The sequence below is a fragment of the Notamacropus eugenii genome, chromosome 4 (assembly GCF_028372415.1).
Source record: "Notamacropus eugenii isolate mMacEug1 chromosome 4, mMacEug1.pri_v2, whole genome shotgun sequence".
Classification (NCBI taxonomy): domain Eukaryota; kingdom Metazoa; phylum Chordata; class Mammalia; order Diprotodontia; family Macropodidae; genus Notamacropus; species Notamacropus eugenii.
Window position 1 is genome coordinate 38998057 of NC_092875.1, and position 21870 is coordinate 39019926.

General features: G+C 41.1%; 1 protein-coding gene and 1 non-coding gene across 4 annotated transcripts in view; one reads left to right on the top strand and one right to left on the bottom strand.

The window, feature by feature from the left end:
- Positions 1–1121: 1121 nt before the first annotated feature.
- TRNAI-AAU (transfer RNA isoleucine (anticodon AAU)) lies at positions 1122–1195 on the bottom strand. The gene has a single exon. It is a non-coding gene; the product is annotated as a tRNA-Ile (tRNA).
- A 1113-nt stretch (positions 1196–2308) lies between these two features.
- The window catches only part of ATP6V0A2 (ATPase H+ transporting V0 subunit a2), a 44437-nt gene continuing 24875 nt past the window's right edge, over positions 2309–21870 (top strand). The window contains exons 1-7 of one of the 3 annotated variants that reach the window (XM_072600673.1): positions 2309–2623; positions 6377–6455; positions 7475–7572; positions 12678–12815; positions 14198–14286; positions 15360–15486; positions 19003–19085. In XM_072600673.1, the coding sequence (XP_072456774.1) occupies positions 2507–2623; positions 6377–6455; positions 7475–7572; positions 12678–12815; positions 14198–14286; positions 15360–15486; positions 19003–19085 (731 nt within the window). In that variant the 5' untranslated portion in view covers positions 2309–2506. Of the gene's footprint in view, positions 2624–2835; positions 3961–6376; positions 6456–7474; positions 7573–8234; positions 11995–12677; positions 12816–14197; positions 14287–15359; positions 15487–19002; positions 19086–21870 lie in introns of those variants that run through there. The other 2 variants (XM_072600675.1, XM_072600676.1) reach the window with 2 other exon arrangements.

Here is a 21870-nt window from a genome sequence, read left to right on the forward strand (position 1 = left end):
AGCAATCAATCGACCTCTCAGGCCACCACTTCCCCACATGTATTGTCTTCCCTATTAAAGTGTAAGATCATTAAGGGCAGGGACTATCCTACCTGCTTGTGTTTGCTATCTCTATAGCTTGGCCCAGTGCCTGGAACATAGGAAGTGTTTAATAAGTACTTTTATTCATTCACTCACTCATTCATTCATTCATTCATTCATTTATTCATTCATTCATTCATTGTTGGTTGGTTAGGTCTTCTCTAGGACCAAGCTCGGTTATTATGATAACACAATTAAGTTTCAATTTTTTTGTACTTTCTTTTTACATTGTTGCAATCATTGTGTATATTGTTTCCCTGCTTACTTCACTCTGTCAAATACCAACTCTTAATTAATTCTCACCACTTCTAAGCACGTAGTAATATTCTATTACCTTCACATAGGAAAATTTACTTAGCCATTCTACTTTCAGTTCTTTGCTATCCCCCAAACCACTGCTATGATGATTTTTCTCTGACCTTCTAGGGGTATAAGTATAGTATAGGGCCCTCTGGGTCAATTCTAACACTTTTAGTCACTTTCTTATCATAATTCCAAATTTCTTCATGGTTTGGGCCAATTCACAGCTCCACCAACAGGGTATTAGTGTGCCTGTCTTTCCAAAGCTCCTCCAACACCTTTTGTTGCCAATTTGCTGCCTGCAACCCTTTACATTTCCTACAAATAAGGAATCCAGGGCCAAGGTAAAAGGTACGAATAGCCGGGGAAGGATTCGAATTCAGTACTTCTGACACCAGTAGTAGTACGCTTTACAGGACTTTGTCCCACCCCACCGCACCCCACCGCACCCCACCGCATCCCTGCCCACACCAATCTTTCACAGTAATTGATGGTTGTTCAAATTCCTAGGTAACAGAATGAGCTTAACAAGTTTTGAACTTGAGTTCACTTAGTTTCCTCCGCTTTCTAAAGAAAATAAGTCCCCGGGCGTTAGACAACGCTCGGGGTCTCCTGCTAGGACTCGCCTCGGGCTCCTGCTTTTTTTTCCTCTGTTAGTGAAAGAAACCAGAGACGCGAGACCAAAGTACAGAGAACTCCCGTTTGCCCATCTTGGTTCAGGAACTTCACTAAAACGATCGTGGCCCGTACGGGGATCGAACCCGCGACCTTGGCGTTATTAGCACCACGCTCTAACCAACTGAGCTAACCGGCCCTGCGGGACTGCGTTCGCAGAAGTCCTTTAGAGCTGTGGATCGTGGGTGATCCGGGCGGGGCCGAGCCCACAGCCCATTGGGCGCCGCGGGCTCGGGGGCTGGGCGGGGCTGGGGGACCCGGGCTGGGCTGGATCAGCCTCCCGGACAGACCCCGCTCTCCGGCTCCGGCCCCCCGGGGGCCGCCTCCGCGGGTGTTTCGGGAGCCCTTCGGGGGTTATTTAAGAAAAATCGAAACTTCCAAAGTTTGTTCCAAACTTAGGCAGCAGGTTTGCTCCCCGACGCCTTCCCGCCGGGGTCACCGGGCTGTGCACACCGTAGGCGCTTAATCCATGCCTGCCCCGGTGAGTCTGTGTACGTGAGGCTCTCGAGGGCACGAGCTCGCTTTTTTGGGGGCCCTGGCCCCACTTGCCGCTAGGCAGCAGTCACTCAATAAAGGTTGGGGGAGTGAATGTTGTGTCCCGCCCCTGCCCCCCCCATGAAGGGAGGGCTTTAACAAAGTAACCTTTCCTGCACGTGGGGCCCAGGAAGGAGGCTGCTTTCTCCCCACAGGACGTGAGCCCCGGGGCCGGACTCCTCCTAGCGAGGGGGTGGGGGGGGCGGCGCTCCCCGTTCTACCTCCGTGTGCGTCCTGCTGTCCAGCCCCTCCTCGGCCCATCAGACCTTTATTAGGCACCGGATTAGTAAGTCTACTTAATAGATTTTTCGAGAAGGGAGTCTCCCCCCCCCCCAATTTGGGGGTAAGCTCCCCGAGGGCAGGGACCGTTGTGTGTGTTTTGTCCCTGCCTCCCCCAGCACAAGTAGGCGCTTAATAAATGCACGCGGGTTTCGACTCGAACCCACGGCCGCTGGCGGGACGGACCGGACAGCTCCCGGGCAATTCCGTCCCGGACGCCGGGGCTCGCGCTCTCCGCTCGGGGCAGTCAGGATCCCGGGCTGGGCCGGCTCCGCCCACCGGCCGCGGGAAGGGGGTGGGGCCGGCCCCGGCCTCCCGGCCCCCTCCTCCTCCCGCCCGCTCTTTCCCAGGGTTTGCTGCCTCTTGGCCCTCCTCCAACCCGCCCCGCCCCGCCTCGCCGCAGGGAAGGGGGCGGGCACGCCAGCTCTGGGCATGACGTCAGCCGGCCCGGCCCCAAGGGGACCCGGAAGCGGAACCGGCGGTAGCCGCGGGAGGCGGGGCCAAGCTGCCCGCTCAGGAGGCCCGACTGGCGAGCGGACTGCTGTGAGGCGGGGCGCCCACGGAGAGCGAGCCGCGGGTTCATGGTGCGAGGCCGCCGCGGGAGAAGCGCCGGGCTGAGAGCGAGCGCCGCCGGGCCATGGGCTCCCTGTTCCGCAGCGAGGCCATGTGCCTGGCGCAGCTCTTCCTGCAGTCCGGCACGGCCTACGAGTGTCTGAGCGCCCTCGGAGAGAGGGGCCTGGCCCAGTTTCGGGATGTGAGTAGCCCGGGCCGGGGGGCGGGGCAGAGAGGAGGTGTTCCGGCGAGCGCAGGCCCGGTGAGGCTGGGGTCTTCCGGGGCCTCTGGCTCCTCCTCTGCGGAGGGAGGGGGCGGACCGCCGCTGTCTTTGCTTTTTTAAAGGGAGGGGCAGGGCTGGACCAGATCGGTGCCGGTGAGGCTGTGACCTCCCTGGACTTCGATTTCTCTTTTTGTAAAGTGAGGGGGAACTCGATCTATGGTCTTCCTGGGCCTCGGTGCCCTCCTCTGTAGAGCGAAGTCCAGGAGCCGCGGGGGGCGCTCACCCCCCCTTCCGCGACTGGACAGCCCCCTTTCCCCCCCACCCCACCGACTCGCAGCCCAGAGGAGCACCTGCCTCAGGACAGGGCTCTCCAGGCCCCCTCTTCACTTCGCAGCCCTTGTCCTCCGCATTGGACAGACTCTGAGAATTGGAGAAGGGCGTCCACAGCGCTTTACTGTGCTCGTTTGTGAAGGGAGGGAAGGAGGCGACCTGGATGGGTGCTGTCACTGGGGCTAACTCCGAGGGCACCAACTGCTCACTCACCTCGTTTTACAGCTGAAGAAATAGAGGCTGCACCTGCTGGGAAGTGACTCCGCCCATACATGGGCGTCTAGACAGCCACGCCTTACTTGGGTTTCTGTCTTATTGGTAACATTGTAGCCGCTCTCTGGATGCCCATGGTTTTTTTTCTGTCCTGATACTTACAAAAGTTTCCAGTGTACAGAGCTCTGAACTAGGTATTTGGTAATCTGTCCAAATTCTGCGGGTTTTTAGGGTGTTTATTCTTCTGTAATAATAGCAGCCACTGTTCCTATTGGGCTTTGCAGAGTCCCATCAGCCCTGTGATACTAGTACAAATATAGTTACCTTCATTTTCGAGGAAGGAACTCGAGCATCAGGAAGGATGCCTGTCTAATGAATGATAAGTTCGTTTTCTCTGAGGCTCCACTTCCATCTCCAGGTCACTTAGCCCTTAAGTGGCAGGATCAACACTGGAACACAGGGCTTCCCATTGTTTTCGTTATCTCTTAGCTCTAAGATCCCCAGATTGGACTAAATGACCTCTGATAGCTCATGGCCTACTGCTTTGTGCCAGTTCCGCCTAGTTCCTGTTATAAACTTGAGTTATCGCAAAACCTTTGTTAATTAATTAGGACAAGGCTTTTCCTGGTTTCAAGTAGTTAGGGACCATTTTAGAACATTTTAGGGACAAGTGTCATCAGTCAACCCAAGTGGCCCTGTGAAAAAAGATGTTTTCCTAGCACTGTGTCATGGTGGACCTACCAGGATGAGGAGCCTGCAAAATGTATCCCTAGGTAATTGAATGAATTGATCAGTGGCATAAAGTTTTGTAGTATTTGTGCATTTAAATATTGGAGAATGTTATGATTGAAAAGCTGCTGTTTATGTCCACTCACAATTTCTTGGTAATAAAATGACACCCACAGTTGAATATTTTTGAATTTTGTAAATGTTTATAGAACTTACAAGATTTTATAAAATTAGATAGAATTTTATAAATCCTGGAGGGCTTATATCCAATTTGTCTTATTGTTTTACTAAATTATTTAAATATGACTTAATAAGAGGTAGAGGCTAGGAGACAGCTGTTTTTTTATTGTTTGGAACTAGAATTTTATTTGTCAAAAGACTGTTCCTGCTCGCTCCAGTTTTGGCAGAAAAGTGATAAAGCTTTTGAAAAAGCATTAATAGCTTCAGAGCCAAACTCACGATTATATAATTTGGGTCATAGATCATTTCTACCTATGAACTCAAAGGCTGAATGGAAATTGATAAATGCTGCAAAAAGGCCTGTGTGTTTAAGTGTTATCTCAGAAAACAAATATAGCCCTATCAGTATTAGAATAGTTGTGGTTAATCATAAGAATATTAGCTCATAGTTCTATACAAAGCTCCTTCTACAGCCTGCTTGCCTTTCTTGCAAGAAATTAGACTTTGAGAATGAAAAATGTCATTTGACAGAGATGAGTTGATAAAAATCCTGTGTGACCTCTGAGGTCTTTTTCAGTCCTAGATCTGTAATCTTATTAACTGAACTGTGGTGTGTTGGAGTATTTTTTTTAACCAGTTATTCCTTTTTATGATTTTCCATAAAATAGGAATGATATGAAAGTTAAAGTCTGCTAACATCAAGATAAGATTTGAAGATGTATAGGTTTGTCTCAGTGAAAAGCAGCATTCTGGATAGCCAGCATTGACTATATTTCCTCAAACTCTTATTCTTTTGCTTTTAAAAGAATAAATTGTTTTAGGAATTCAGAGATTTGAAATAGTTGCCTGAACATGTAATTTTAAAAAACAAATGTGAAGCCAGGAATCATAGCAGAAGTGGAATTGAAACAGTTACTTTTAAAAGTGATAAAGCAAGAGACCTTGAAGCTGGATAATTATCTGTTTGTACTTCGATTTCTGGAAGCATTTTCTCCTTTACCTGGAGCAGTCATTGTCTAGTTAGAGGGTAGGATGATGGATAGATTGAGAAGAGCGTTGGTCTTGGAGTTAGAAGGCTTTGACTGAAGTTTTGAGTACAAATTTTAATTTTGGTATAATCCTGGAAAAATCACTTAGAATTGTACAATTATAGATTCGGAAATAGAAAGTTCTATAAAGACCATGTAGTTCACCCTGTTCATTTTAGAGAGGCAACTCAGTGGAAGTGGATAGAGAGCTGGATTTGTAGTTGGGAAGACCTGAGTTCAAATGTGACTTTGGTTGTTTACTAGCCAGATAATCCTGGGCAGAGTCACTCAGTTTCAAAGCCTTCATTTCTTCTTTTGCAAAATGGGCATAATAACAGCTTCTCTCACTCAGGGTTATTGAAGATCAAATAAGGTAATGTGTGTAAAGTAATTTGTAAACCTGCTATATACATGCTAGCTATTACTACTACTATTATTGACACTCTAGATGGGACTCAGAAAGGGACAAGTAACTGGTCCCTGAACTCCAGCATCCTCATTTGTAAACGGAAATGAAAATAATAGGTGGCATTATGCCTGGTGTAGTGGGTAGAGCGTCTGATGGATCTAACCCATGATAATAGTGTGACCCTGGATAAGTCACTTACCTTCTCAGGGCCTCAGGGAAGTTACCTGTGAGGTGTAACTGATTCAGCTGATGGATTTTTCCATGTCGACCTCCCTTAAAATCACCAAAAAAAAATTTAGCCTTGCAAGCATTTTGCATCCTCTCTTTTCATTCAGTTCTTACAGTGACCCTGTGAGGCAGGTTCTGTGTATATTATTATCTTCATCTTATAGGTGAGAAAACAGATTCAGAGAAGTTGCAGTTGTTAACAAAGCTACGGAATGTGAGGCCAAGCTTAGTGGTCAGGTTTCTCTTGACTCTAAACCCACTTATTATTTCACCCCATATTACTTCTTACTTTTTTTAAAATATATTTTTTTTGAATAACAGGCATTTATTCCATTCTTTCCTCCCATCCCCATCCTCACCCTCCTTATTGGGGGGAGGAGGGAATCTCATAACAAATATTGCAGACAGGCCAGACAAATACCCGCATTGGCCGTGTTGAAACATTTCTGCTCCTCTTCTTACACAATGGTTGTGAGGAGCTGCTTCCCAAACCCCAAGGTATATATAATTGTGAGCAGCTGCTGTTACTTTTTTGGACGGATGGGAGAGCACTCTTTCAGTCCATGCAGTGAATTGGGTGTTTTAATGACTTTTTTTTTTCCTTCTTCCCCTTAGCTCAACCAAAATGTAAGCGCCTTTCAGAGAAAATTTGTTGGGGAGGTGAAACGGTGTGAAGAACTAGAACGAATATTGGGTAAGTTTTCATCTCATTTAAGTAAACAATGTTATGAAGACAGAGATGAGAGGAAGGCTGAGGGAATGGTGCCTTGGGGAGTCCACTGTCATGTGCATTTATTTTCAGTTTTAAAACAGTACCATCCTGATGTCATTGAGAGTGTTGTGGTCAGGTGTGAGCATTCATTGCCTTTTGATTCTTTGTTCAGAGAAATTCCTGGCAGTTTTGCTGGAAGTAGCTTCTCCACAGTGGAGCCAAAGAACCCAAGATATCTACTGTGATAACTTTAATTTTTTATTTTGACACATTCCAACAATCGCACAGGCCAGGCCTCTCTTCCAAAGTACTTTCCCCTGAAAACACTGAATCACTTAAAAAGTTGTTGCAACTGGTGACACTTCCCTTCGGATTGGTGAACAGAAATCAGGATATGTGTTTTAACCATAGCAGCTTGGTACCACCTTTGTTCATTACGTTATATGGGGATGATGAGCTGTTGAAATATGGGAGAAGTTCGGCACCTAATGTACCAAGGGCTGAGCAGATGAGGTTCTGTAAAGACCATCATGCGAGAGTCAGTATGGCCTGCCCTCATGAAACTTATAGTCTCGTAGAAGACTGACAAGACACAGATGTCTGATGGAAATTAGTACATAATCTTGTGATGCATTTTATGCCTTAGATACAAAACCAAGTCAGAGGGGTCTTTGCTGTTGGAGTGGGGGAGAAGAGGGAGAAGGGGAGAGATAGGGAACCTTCCTTGGAGAGAGTGATATTTAACTTGAACCAGATGCGTATTGTGTCTGAGTACATACTGGTATGTCTGTTTAATGCCTATTTTCTGGATTTAAAAATAGGACCAAGCTATCTGACAGGACTCTGAGAGAAATTCATCCTTTGGGGATTTAGATTTTTTTGGCTCAACAAAGAAGCCTTGGGTATAAAAATGTTCTGATTGACCACTTAAATATGTGAGTGTTGTATTTTATAAATTTAAACATTGAATTTGTCTGATACCATTCCTTTGATTCCTCCAGCATATTTAGTGCAAGAAATTAAAAGAGCTGATATTCCCCTTCCTGATGGAGATACCAGTCCTCCGGCCCCACCTTTTAAACAAGCTTTGGAAATGCAGGTAATTTTTCCAAATTAGATTATTGAATTTAATTCTCTTGAGTTTTTTCATATCCCATGATAAATTAGAAAAAGTACATTACAAGGCAGTTCTTACGCATTTGCTTACAGGTCAGTTTTTCCTTTTCCACCGAGCACACTTCAGCTGCTTTTCTTTTTATTTTCAGAGTATGATCTTTTTATTTTTTATAGGTTCTTGAATAATATTTTTTCTTTTATTTCCAATTACATGTAAAAACAATTTTTAACATTTGATATTCTTTATAAATTTTGAGTTCCAAATTTTCTCCCCTCCTTCTTCCCTGAGACACAAGCAGTTTGATATGGGTTATATGTGTGCATTCATGCAAGACATATTTCTTATTAGTCATGTTGTTAAAAAATTCATCGTTTTAAAAAGATACTGACCAAGAGAAAACAAGTGAGGAAAGTGAAAAGTCGTATTCTTGGTCTGCATTCAGACTTCTTCAGTTCTTTCTCTGGAGGTGGATAGCATTTTTCATCATGAGTCCTTTGGAATTGTCTTGGATCATTGCGTTGCTGAGAAGAGCTAAGTCACTCACAGTCGGTCATCGAACAGTGTTGCTGTTACTGTGTACAATGTTTTCTTGGCTCTGTTTACTTCACTGCATCATTTCATGTAAGTCTAAGTTTTTCTGAAAACATCCTATTCCTCATTTCTTATAGCACAATAGTGTTTCTTTTCTTTTTCTTATTTATTATTGTGTACCACAGTTTGTTCAACCGTTCCCAATCGATTGGCATCCCTTCAATTTCCAGTTCTTTGCCACTTCAAAAAGCGCTGCCGTAAATATTTTTGTGCATGTAGGTCCTTTTTTTAAAAAAAATCTCTTTGGGATACAGACCTAGTAGTGGTATTGCTGGATCAAATTGCTCACCAAAATGGTTGAAGTAGTTCAAAAGTCCACCAGCAGTGAATTAGAGTCCCAGTTTTCTCAGATCCTTTCCAACTTTTAATTGACATTTTCCTTTTCCATCACATTAACCAATTTGATAGATGTAAGGTGGTAGCTCAGAGTTGTTTTAATTTGCATTTCTTTAATCAGTAGTGATTTAGAGCATTTTTCATACGACTAGAGATAGCTTTATTTCTTCATCTGAAAACTGCCTATTCATATGTTTTGACATTTATCATTTGGGGAATGACTTGTATTCTTATGAATTTGAGCTGGTTCTCTATATATTTGAGAAATGAGGTTTTTATCAGAGATATTTGTTGTACATTTTTTTTCTCAGTTTCTGCCTTCCTTCTATTCTTGGCTTCGTTGGTTTTATTTGTGCAAAATCTTTTTTTAATTATTACAATCAGAATCATCCATTGTACGTCTCATAATGCTCTCTGTCTCTTTTTGGTTCTAAATTCTTCCCTTATCCATATACCTGACAGATTAACTGTGCCATGCTCTACTACTTTGCTTATGTCACCCTTTATTTATAAGTCATGTACACCTTTGAGATTATCTTGGTATATGGTGTGAGATGTTGGTCTATCTGCCAAATTGTTTGCTAGTTCTCCCAGCTGTTTTTGTCAAATAGTGAGTTCTTGTCTCAAAAACTTGGATCTTTGGGATAGATTACTGTGGTCATTTTACTACTGTGTGTTGTGTACCTAATCTGTTCCACTGATCCACCACTCTTGTTTCTCAGCCAATAACAGATTGTTTTGATGATTACTGCTTTATCATACAATTTGAGATCTGGTGTGTCCAGGCCACCTTCCTTCACTTTCTTTTTTCGTAATTCACTTGATGTTCTTGACCTTTTGTTCTCCCAGATGAATTTTGTAATTATGTTTTCTAGCGCTATAAAATAATTTTTTGAAAGTTTGATTGGTATGGTCCTGAATAAGTAATTTAGGTAGAATTGTCATTTTTATTATATTGGCCCACTCTACCCATGAGCAATTAATATTATTCCAGTTTACATCTGACTTTATTTGTGTGAAAAGTGTTTTGTGATTGTGTTGACATAGTTTCTGTGTTTGTCTTGGCAGCTAGACTCCCAGGTATTTTATATTATCTGCAGTTACTTTAAATGAAATTTCTCTTTCTATTTCTCGCTATTGGATTTTGTTGGTAATATATAGAGATGCTCATGATTTATGTCAGTCTGTTTCATATTCTGCAACTTTGCTAAAGTTGTTTATTGTTTCAACTAGTTTTTTAGTTGATTCCCCAGGATTCTCTAAGTATATCATCTTATTATCTGCAAAAAGTTGATAGTTTTCTTTCCTCATTGCCTGTTCTAATTCCTTAAGTTTCTTTTTCTTCTCTTATTCTGTAGCTAGAATTTCTAGTAATAATAGTGGTGAGAGTAGGCATCCTTATGTTAACCTGTACAAAATCTTCGACCAACTAGGTGGTCAGTAAATAAAATGAGGCATTTATTTAGGGTCAAGGAATTGCAGTTCTGTACAGTGCACTGCCTTTTCAGGCAGGGATGCCCAGAGAGGGGAGTTACTGCAGGGGCTTTCTTGAGGAGGGGTGACTAGGTAGGTAGTGGAACCACAGGTCTCCAGTTGTTTACTCTATAGCCACATAGTTATGTAGATGTAAGGCGTGGGGCATGTAGCCATCAAAAGGGAACAGTCCAGTGCAGGGTGTGGCATCTTTCTGGAAAAGAAAATGCAGGACCAATATAAGTCTCTTCTAGCCAACAGAGGCAGGCTGCTGGCCTGGCTGTGAGCTGGGGTCACCTGGAGGGTAGTAAAATGAGGTAGAGATGGGACTGCAGGAAGGGAAGGTGTTGAAGGAGTCCAGAGAGAAGTCAAAGAAATGTCCTTGGAGCTGTCTCTGCCCAGGAGGAGGGGGGTTGGGGTGGTTAGAAGCTGCTTTCAATAGAGCAGGGCAGGGGCCCAGAGTTCCCAGGAGTTGTTACTTATTTGCTTCACCCCTGACCTTATTGGGAAGGCTTCTAGATTACGCTCTCTGCAGATAATGCTTGCTGATGCTTTTAGATAGTTACTACTTATTTTCAGGAAAGCTCCATTTATTCCTATACTTTCTAGTGTTTTTCATAGGAATGGGTGTTGTGTTTGGTCAAAAGCTTTTTCTACATCCATTGAGATAATCATATGATTTCTGTTGGTTTTGTTATTGATATAGTCAGCTATGCTGATAGTTTTCCTAATATTGAATTAGCCCTGTATTCCTGGTATAAATCTCACCTGGTTATACTGTATGATCTTTGTGATATCTCTTTGCTAGTTCTGCAGCTTTTCTCACTTACCATCTGGTGTGTGCTCAAGTAATGCCTACAGATTTAAATATTGACATGATCCAAAGAGAATTAGGTCCTTACATTCCAAAGTTCATCATTCATGCCACAGCATTCCTCCGTTAGTGTAGGGAGCTGAGGGAGATTTGTCAGTGAACCCAGAAGCATTTATTTACTAAGCCCTTACTATGTGCCAGGCACTGATAAGTCTGCCTTATCAGGGAACTCAGAGGAAACATGGACAGAAATGGTTATGTCCATTTTAAGTGCTGAGTAGATGGCAAGTGGCCTCAGAGGGAAGACATGAGCAGCTGGAGGGCACAGGAAGTTTGCATTTGGAGCTGACGTGGAGCCAAGGAACCTCAGAGGTGGTGACGGGGGAGAGCTTTCAGCATCCTCAAGGGCTCGTCTTTGGTGTACTATCTTCCTTTTGCAAGTGGTTTAGAAATCACAATACTTTTCTAGAGCCCAGGATGAAGATGATAAATGATGGTGGTTTGGAATTCAAGAGAATTCACTGTCCTTTAGTTCAGTTTAGGCTGCCTGGGGGCTTCAGTGTTCAGCTTGGAGGGAAGCCGATGTGGTTCTTTATTCAGCAGCACATTGTTAGCTGCCATGTCTGTGCTCTAATGATTTTAGAATTCACTGGATTGGCAATTAGGTTTCAGTTTTTTCTTTGTTTGGAAAGCAGTTACCTTTTACTGCTCCATTTTATCATGGCTACAGTGAATCACTAGAGCACTAAGAGTACCGGATGCATAAGGAATGTCAGGCAGTGTTATGCAGAACAAAATAGTAATCCTTAAGAAAAAGATTTGTTCTGTAAAACTTGGAACTCAAAAGGCTGCACTGGAGGCTGCAGGTTTCTCATCTCTCTGGAAAGAGCCTGTGACCAGCCTGATTCTGATGCCAAACACCTGCCCCTGACACGGACTACCTGTTTGACTTGGGGCAAGTCACCTTATCACCTCATGTCTCAGTTTCCACATCTTTAAAGTGACAGAGTGGGCTTCAGAGCTCCCTTCAGGCTCTAGATTTATGGTCATGTGACTTAGGGATTATATAATTGTGTGGAAGAGTATCTTCACCAAACTTATGGGTAATGGCTGTAATGTTAGTAATAACTGAATGCTGATTACCATTTATGGAGAATATCTGTGAATGGTCGTGTCAGTAAGAATGTAAGGTAAGTAAATTCAGGAGTTTGTTTTGCAGTGTTCTTCTGGAATTTAATGCTTAAAAATTTTCAAACAGTTCTTACTATGTTTCTGATTCTGCAAAACAAGCTTATTTCTATCAGTAGTTTGTAATCTCCCTGGTGCAGTTTTGAGTGGATTCAAAAGTGTAGAAACATTGTTGAGTATAGGCTGAGAAATATAAATAGGATTGTCTTTGTTTTTTTCTGTATTTGAAATGAAAGGAAAAGTGAAGTATTGAAAGAGGAATCTAGCTTGTTCTAAGTAGTTCTTAGAAGCAGTAGAAAGAAAAACTCCACATATAATTAGGAAGCTTGGGATCAGGGCACAGCTAGTCATCCTTGTATATTAAAGTGATGTATTAAAGAGTGCCAGTCAGCTGAACTGACTTCATGAGAGCAATAAATAGTTTCATTAACTAAGTGAATAGGAAAGAAGTGTTGACTCCGAAATATTTCCATAGACAGACAGACAGACAGACAGTCAACAAGTATTTCTCAAATACCTATTGTGCACCAGGCACTGTGGAAGCACAGAGTGGAGGGGAGTAAAGTGTAAGGATACTGGAAAGGTAGGAAGGGGCCAGGTTAAGGAGCAATGGGATGGGGTGATGTGGCCAGACCTGGGCTGTTAACAGAAATGGAAATAATTTAATTTTCATCTTTGTTTCTAGGAACAGTTACAGAAACTGGAGGTTGAATTGAGAGAAGTCACCAAGAACAAAGAAAAATTGAGGAAAAACTTGCTAGAGCTGATTGAGTATACGCACATGTTAAGAGTGACCAAAACCTTTGTTAAAAGGAATATAGAGGTACTGAATTCAATTCTCTGGGCCAGGTGATGGGGTTTCAAAGACAAAGAATAAAGCAGTTCCTGCCTGTCCTCAGCGCTAGGCACAGGTCTTTTTAGAAAACTGATTCAGAATATGAAAACTGTTAACAAAATTTTGCAAGAGATCGGTGGTCACTTGCTAAGATAGTTCTTGAGATCTTAGTAAACATTTGAATTGAAATTTGAAATGAACTTTTTTTCCTGTTTGAATTTATTCAGTTTTCCGATACGTGTTTAGCAGATATAAAGGAGGAACAAAACATCATTTGAGGAAATCTATTTCTTGATGTTAGAAAAAGTGGTACATGGTGGATATTTAATGCTTTCTGTTCAGTTGTGCTAAGATGAACACCACACTGAATCTCATTTCATACCAAAAAGTTTATCTTGTTCATGTTTGTATACTTATCTCATGTGCTTTGTAGCAAATAAAAAGACCTGATTAAGAGATTCATGTATTCTAAACTAATTTCATTTTCATTAAAGAATAGTTTGGTCACTTATGTTAAAAGTAATTCCAGCATAGGTTGTTAGGACAAACTGAAATCTGACTTTTTTTATTACAGTTGACCTAGTGGAGCTGACAGGTGAGATTGGTTAATGTTTGCTTTTTCAGCAGACACCTGCTGAGTTGTACCTCAAAAATGGGTTGTGATACTTGCAGCTGTGCCTAAAATGCTTTCTGTGATGCCCTAAAAACTTGTTTGATAGCCTGACATAAGACAGTTTCCATGGTGAGGTGACAGAGTAATAATGGATAGGATGCTGAGCTCGGAGCCCAAATAGACCTCAGAAGTGGCCATTGTGGACATATCTTTCAAGTGCTCCAAGTCGGAATTCCCCCAACTATAAAATGGGGTTAATCACACTCACAGCCCCTCCCTCACAGGGTTGTTGGGAAGCTCAGATGAGCTAACGTAAGTGTGACTCTTTGCAGTCCATGAAGTGAAGCTATATTCATCCTGGGTTCAAGTCCTGCCCGTGCCTTATTGGCTGTGTTCATAAGAGCAAGTCACGTCACCTCTCAGAGTCAGTTAGTAAGCATTTTAAGTGTATCATGTCCTGGACCAGGTGTTGGAGATACAGAGACAGAGATGAAACAATTCCCACCCTCAAGGAGTTTACTTTCTATTAGAGGAAATAACATTTGCACCTGTAATATGTACAAGATATACACAAAATCCATGCAAGACACATTGGGGAAGAGAGGGCAGCCCCCTAAGACTGAGTTAAACTGATGAATTACGAATCTGCATCAGTGAAAGGATTTTTTATGCTGGAAGTCCTCCACATCAGTGAAATAACTGACCAGAATTGTGAGTCAGATGTCTGCAAGTGGTGTTTTTGTTTGTCTCTTTGTAGTTTGAGCCCAGTTATGAAGAATTTCCTTCTTTAGAAAAGGATTCTTTGTTGGACTACAACTGTATGCAGAGGCTGGGAGCAAAATTGGGGTAGGTGGCACTTAGGATCGGGGTTCTTGAAAAGCTGAAATGGGTGCCATGTAATATTAAGTACCATTTAAAAGCAGTGATTAATTAAATGAAGTGAATATATTTAAGAAAACATTGCAGTATTTTGTGCTTTTATTACGTGTTTAATTGAGTAACGTTTGTTGCTTTTTATCATTTAATAAAGTAAATTAGGAGATACCAGTTTCCTTACGTATTTATATCCAGGCTGTATTTTGTCTTCTGTGCTTTCTTCTGTTTGTTTATTCACTAAGCATTTTTGTCTTCTCCACAGTTGTAGCAGCTCACATTCTAATATTTCCTTATTTCTAGATGTATTTTTTTTGTTGTTTAAATCATTGACCTGTGTGGAATTTACTTGGGTGTAAGTTAGGGACTGCAGCTCTGATACCATTTTTAGCCATGCTGTCATCCAGTTTTCCAGACATTTATTGAGTAACAGCTTCATTTTGTTGATATCGGATTAATCAAATACCAGTTTCTTATAGGTTTTTGGTTCTTATTGTAGGAGATGGAATCTGTTTCTCTGTTCTTTTTACCTACTTTTTACCTAAATTTTGATCATTATAGTGTAATTTGAATCTAGAAATACAAATTCCCCTTCATTCTTTTCCCCCATAATTTGTCTCAAAATTCTTGTAATCTTTGTTCTTTCCTGTAAATTTTTTTTCGATTTCTTATTCAGTGAAATGTCTCATGAATATTTTATGTAGTATAACGGATATGTATAGTCTGTTACTGCACCAGAACTTGACTGCTAGGTCTTGACCAAGCCATGATGAAGTTCTGAAGTAGAACATTAGGAAAGGGTGAATCTCAAAGTTCTCTTGAAGAAATGAGCCTGTGTGATTGATTCTTTATGCTAGCAAAATGACCCCAGGACTCCTTTCATCAGTGTTCCATAGGTGTACAACACTCAATCAGAGCCAAAGTTATGTTATGTGGTTCAGGGATGTTGTCATTAATTATCCCATGACAGTTTGATAATGCCTGGTATTTCAGCTGTTCAGTAATTTAACTGTTCTGCTAAGTAATAGTTCTATTTTGTTTCCTAGATTTGTGTCTGGTTTAATTCACCAAGCAAAAGTTGAAGCATTTGAAAAAATGTTGTGGAGGGTGTGTAAAGGGTATACCATTGTGACCCATGCCGAGCTGGATGAGTGCCTTGAGGATCCTGAGACGGTGAGGGAATGTTGTTGTCTTTTCTCCTGTCTGTATTTTCCAGATGTAAATATGTGAATGGCTGTATTTCATGACTATATTCAGAACTATATATAATGGAAGACTTGGCTCTTCTTGCCTGCCTCTTCTTCCTCACTCTCCCTTATTGGTTTATTGGTCTTCTCCTGTCAAAGTTGCAGCGTAACAGTCCAAAGGATCAGAGCGCTAGAACCAGGAGGGTCCTTAGAGGCCATTTAATCCAACCTTATTTTATTATGATTTAAAATTTTTTTTTATTCTCAACTTAGACACCAAACCAATAACATTTCCCTACACATAGCAGAGCTTTAAGAGGTGTGTATATGAAAACTTGAATTTCCACTTATACAATTGGATTTTTTAAAGAAAAGCTTGTAATTCTATACATTGCCTTCATGTTTCCTTCTGTTCTGTGCATTTAAAAAAAAAGGTGCCACGGCCCTCTTCTTTTTTTGTATCACTGTTACTAGCCCCTCTCTCTACCTCAGCGTCCCTCTGTCCATAGTTTAAAACTTTAGAAAGGAAGAGAAGAGAAAAACCATCCCTGTTACAGATAAATATAGTTACTCAAAACAGATCCATAGTCAAATTAACAAGCATATCTTAAGTGCTGTCTTTGTGCCAGATACTGTTTGAAGTTCTGGGATTACAAAGAAAGGCAAAAAAGAGTCCTTGCTGGCAAGGAGTGAACAGCTTAATGGGAGTAAGAGCATGCAAGCAACTGTGTTTAGATAAGATGTGTACAGAGTAAGTTGGAGATATAAGATGTGTACAGAGTAAGTTGGAGATAACAGAATGGGGAAGGGAATGGCAGAGCACTGCAGTGTATGGAGTCACAGAGTTGGACTGAGCAGCCAGAAGAAATCAGCTGAGAGGAGATTGAGAAAGACTTCTTGTAGGTAGGCTATTATCTGAGACTTGAAGGAAACAGGAATTTCAGGAGACTGAAATGAGGAGGGAGAAATTTCAGGGCATGGAGTGTAGCCAATGAAAATGCCTGGAGGCAGGGGATGGGGTTGGACGGAGCTAGAAGGCCTGTGTTGCGGGGTCAGGGGAAGGGATATGTGTAAGAAGATGAAAGGGTAGTGCGGGGCTAGTTTATGGAAGACTTTTAAAGCCAAACAGAGGACTTTATATTTCTCTCTCTCTCGCACACAGACACACACACACACTCTCACTCTCACACTCACACATTTTCTGTCTCTGTTTCTCTCTCTCCCTCCCTCTCTTTCTCTCTCTCCTGTCTTTCTGTTTCTGTCTCTGTCTCTCACTCTGACCATGTATGGCTCTTTTTTATACCTTGAGTCCATCAGTTCTCAGTCAGAAGATGGGTAATATGTTTCATATTAGTCCTTTGAGGATAAGGTTGGTCATTACGCTGATCAGACTTATGAGTTCTTAAATCTTTCAGAGTTGCTTTTCATTATGGTATTGTTGTCTTTGTGTAAATTTTTCTTGTTGTGTTGATTTTATTCTGTATAATTTCTTAATATTCAGGCTTCTCTGAAAAAGTTTTTTTAAATCATTTCTTACAGTACAGTAACATTCCACGATGTTCATATCACAGTTTGTTCAGCCATTCTCTAATTGGTAGACAGCTTCTTAGATCCTAGCTCTTTTCTTTTTTTTTTTTTTTAACTTTTAATATGTTTTTCAATATCAGAAAATTTGTTTTTATTGTGATTTTTCCCTCATTGTATTATCTTCCTTTTTAACCCTCTTCCTTTTCCCTAATGGTACTTGGTTGTCTGTTGAGTTTAGTTATTTCTGTGTCAAATTGTTTGTCTGAGTTCAACTCTCGTTTGTCTGTTTCATGTAAGAGTGAGACCAATTTGATGCCTACTTCCCCTTTCCCTTCACCCATATGTATTTACTCTTTTCATGTACCCTAATTATGGAAAATAGTTTCCATTGGAATCAGTTAACTTCTTCCTTCTTTCTACACTAACATAATCCTTTTACACTTCCTCTTCCCCTCTTAAAATTCTCAGACCAGAACCATTTTCTCCTCTTTCCCCATTTTTCTTATTTAACTCCTTTCGTGCCCTTTGAGGACATATTAGGGTTTTAGAGGGACACTTCTTTCTTCTCTCACTATTAGAATGTTAGCACTTCGTCATCTTACTGCTCTTTCTATTTGCTTATATGAATTTCCCCTTCTATGCGTCTGTGGAGTCTTGTATTTGTATTTCAGAGTTCCTACTCAGCGCTTGTCTTTTCATCAGAAATGCTTGAAAATTCTTTATTCTTTGAAAGCCCTTTATTTTTTCCCTAAGGGATGATACTCAACTTATTCTTGATTGTAAATCAATCTTTTTTTTTTTTTTTTGACTTTTGGAATATTCTAAGATCTCAGTTTTACTAGAAGTTGGCAGGTCTTGTGTGATCTTGACTATGCTCCTGTGGTACTTTAAATGCTTCCTTCTGGATGCTTAAGATATTTTTTTCTTTGACATGAGAGCTCTGGATTTGGGAATAGAATTCCTGGGGATTTTCCTTTTGGGGTTTCTTCAGTTTGCCCTCTTATTCTAACAGATGAAGGTAGTTTTCATTCATGATTTTTTGAAATAGAGTATCTCGGCTTTTCTTTTTATCATGCATTGTAATGATTTATTGCTGCATGACCTGTTTTCCAGGTCAGCTGTTTTTGGTATTAGGTATCTTAAATTTTCATTACTTTTTTCAGTCTTTTGATTTTGTTCTACTATTTGTCCATAGAGTCATTGATTTCTGTGTAGTCTGTTTTTATTTTCAGGCAGCCTATTACTTGGCTAAGGTTACTATTTTCTTTTCTAAGCTATTATCCTTTTTAATTCTTTTCTTCAGAACTTTTATTTCATTTTCTGTTTTTCATTTCATCTAGCATTCAGGTCATCTTTGTAAAAAACACATCCTATTTTTTCTCAGCGTTTTTGCCTGTAGTTAAGGAATTTCTTATTGTTCCTTTTGGAGGAATCTGTAGTCTATGATAATTTTTCATGCTGGTGGGTGTTTTCTTTGATTTACTCATCTTTCCAAGTTTTAGTTCTTCAGCCAGGGCTCTGTGTCAGGGCCAGTCTCCATCACCTACTTTACTTTCAGAGTAGAGTGCTTAGCTTGCTTAGTTTCCATTGGAATCAGCTAAGTTCCTATGTAGACCTCTGCATCTCTCGATTAATCCTCCCTTCCCATATCCCAAATCGTGGAGGCTCAAATTACTGGATTTTCAGAGTCTCTGTGGCATCTTAAGACAGAGTGCTAGACATCTTGGAGCTCCTGTTTTCGTACGTCCTTCGGCTCTTTGGGAAATGATGAGATGATGTCATCAGAAAGGCAAATTCTTTTTTCATTTTGTTGTGTTAAACATTCTGTGAAACTCCTGAATGTCTTCTGTTGATTAAAGGCCTTTTTTTCCAAAACTTCTTTCTGACAATAGCTGTGAGAATGTTGTCATGTTTGAATTGAGATACTTTGAGAGGTTATAAAAGTAGGAATAAGTGTTGCTTTTCTCTGTTTTAGGGGGATGTCACAAAGTGGTATGTGTTTTTAATATCCTTTTGGGGCGATCAGATTGGCCAGAAGGTTAAGAAGATATGTGATTGGTAAGGAAAACCATTTTTTCACATTTTTCATATCTCATTCTGCATTCAGTAACAGCCACTGATTCTTTAGAGAGTGCCCTTTTCATTGAAAGAGCACTGTCACTGGGTCTTTGTGTAGAACCGGTCATTGTAACTTTGCCACATGATCTTATTCAACATTTTAGCATAAAATGAATTCTTGAGCATCTTAACTGTAAGTTATTTATGTACAAATATTTTGTTAGATAATTTTGAATAATTTATATAAGTTGATAAATAGGGACCATATCAACTAAGTACTAAAACGTATCTATTTCTGTAAAAGCAGTAAAATTGAAAAAATTTAAGGTTACTCTAGGAGAGAAGTAATAAATGTCATTTTGAGCTGTAGCACCATCTTTATCCAAATACACTTATTTGATGTTTTTAGGCAGATATTTTTGTCTTTCGCTAAGAACCTTGTCAGTAAACCTTGTTGATAAAGAGGAGCTGGCAGTATTCATAGAGAAGCTAACTAAACCCTCAGTTCCCAGCAGTGTTCTTTATAGTTGTGGAAGTCTTTAGTTCTTCTGGTGCAGTAGACGCCCTCCTGTTTCACAGGAATCCCCAGGTGACCAGTATGGGCAGAGTCTGGCTAGCCTGACTGGACCTTGAGCTAGAGCATGGGTCTGAAAGTTCTAGGTTCTGGTCCTGGCCCTGTCCTCCTTGGGCTTCTGGATCCTCTTTGGAGCTGGAGAGCCTCTGTTAGAATGCCCAGGTGCCTCCCAAAGGGACTTGAACTTCTCAGGTTCTTTTCTAAACTAAAGGGGTTGCTGTAGATCTCCAAACCTTGTTCCAGTTTTGAATTTCAGTTTTCTGATTCTCAGTGAGAGAAGGATATTGGCACTTGTATTGTTTGTAATAAAAATCTAGAAAACTGATAATAGTGCCTCCTAAGGCTTCAGGCTAATAAGCCTGGCTTCTTTTTATTTTAATTTATGTTTTCAAGGCAGAATTCAGTGACTTGCCCAGGATCACACAGCTAGCATGTGTCTGAGGCCAGATTTGAACTCAGCTCCTCTTGACTCCAGAGTCAGTGCACTAGCCACTGTGCCACCTAGCTGCCCCTTGGTTCTTTTTTGATGTGTGGCTCTGTCAGATAGTGACATGTGGTGTCCTCAGGAAGAGTGATAGGAGGGAGGAGGGACTTCATTGTAGTACCTTGGGCCCAAAAGCTTCCCGAGTCAAGTCTTTTAGCTGCCTTCTTTTTCTTCAATATAGTGTCTCTATCTTACTCATTTCCAAATATATTCCCTTTCCTGACCCCCATTCTGAGCTCTCTCTTGTTACATAGATTTTTATTTTTATTTTTTTAAAATTTATTTATTTATTTTAAGTTTTCAACGTTCATTTCCACAAAATTTTGAGTTCCAAATTTTCTCCCCATCTCTCCCCTCCCCTACCCCAAAACACGGAGCATTCTAATTACCCCTACTACCAATCTGCCCTCTCTTCTAACATCCCTCCCTTCCCTTATCCCCATCTTCTCTTTTGTCCTGTAGGGCAAGATAAATTTCCATACCCCATTACCTGTATTTCTTATTTCCAAGTGGTTTGCAAGAACAATACTCAGCAGTTGTTCCTAAAACTTTTTGAGTCCCAACTTCTCTTCCTTCCTCCCTCCCCACCCATCCCCATTGGGAAGGTAAGCAATTCAGTATAAGCCATATATGTGTAGTTTTGCAAATGACTTCCATAATAGTGTAAGACTAACTATATTTCCCTCCATCCTATCCTGCCCCCCATTACTTCTGTTCTCTCTTTTGACCTTGTCCCTGCCTAATAGTGTTGACTTTAATTGCTGCCTCCTCCCATTGCCCTCCCTTCTATCATCCCCCCCACCCTGCTTATCCCCTTCCCCCCCACTTTCTTGTAGTGTAAGATAGGTTTTCATACCAAAATGAGTGTGCATTTTATTCCTTCCTTGAGCCAAATGTGATGAGAGTAAGCTTCACATTTTCCCTCTCACCTCCCCCTCCTTTCCCTCCATTGAGAAGTCTTTTTCTTTCATCTTTTATGAGAGATAATTTGCCCCATTCTATTTCTCCCTTTCTCCTCCCAATACATTCCTCTCTCACCTCTTAATTTTATTTTTTTAGATATGATCCCTTCCTATTCAATTCACCCTGCGCTCTCTGACACTCTCTCTCTCCGTGTGTGTGTGTGTGTGTGTGTGTGTGTGTGTGTGTGTGTGTGTGTGTGTGTGTAATCCCACCAACTACGCAGATACTGAAAAAAGTTTCCAGAGTTACAAATATTATCTTTCCATGTAGGAATGTAAACAGTTCAGCTTTAGTTAGTCCCTTATGATTTCTCTTTCCTATTTGCCTTTTCATACTTCGATTCTTGTGTTTGAAAGTGAAATTTTCTTTTCAGCTCTGGTCTTTTCATCAAGAATACTTGAAAATCCTCTATTTCATTGAAAGACCAATTTTTCCCCTGAAGTATTGTACTCAGGTGATTCTTGGTTTTAGTCCTAGTTCCTTTGACTTCTGGAATATCCTATTCCATGCCCTTTGATCCCTTAATGTGGAAGCTGCTAGATCTTGTGTTATCCTGATTGTATTTCCACAATACTTGAATTGTTTCTTTCTAGCTGCTTGCAATATTTTCTCCTTGACCTGGTAGCTCTGGAATTTGACTACAGTGTTCCTAGGAGTTTCTCTTTTTGGATCTCTTTCAGGAGGTGATCAGTGGATTCTTTCAATATTTATTTTGCCCTCTGTTTCTAGAATATCAGGGCAGTTTTCCTTGATAATTTCATGAA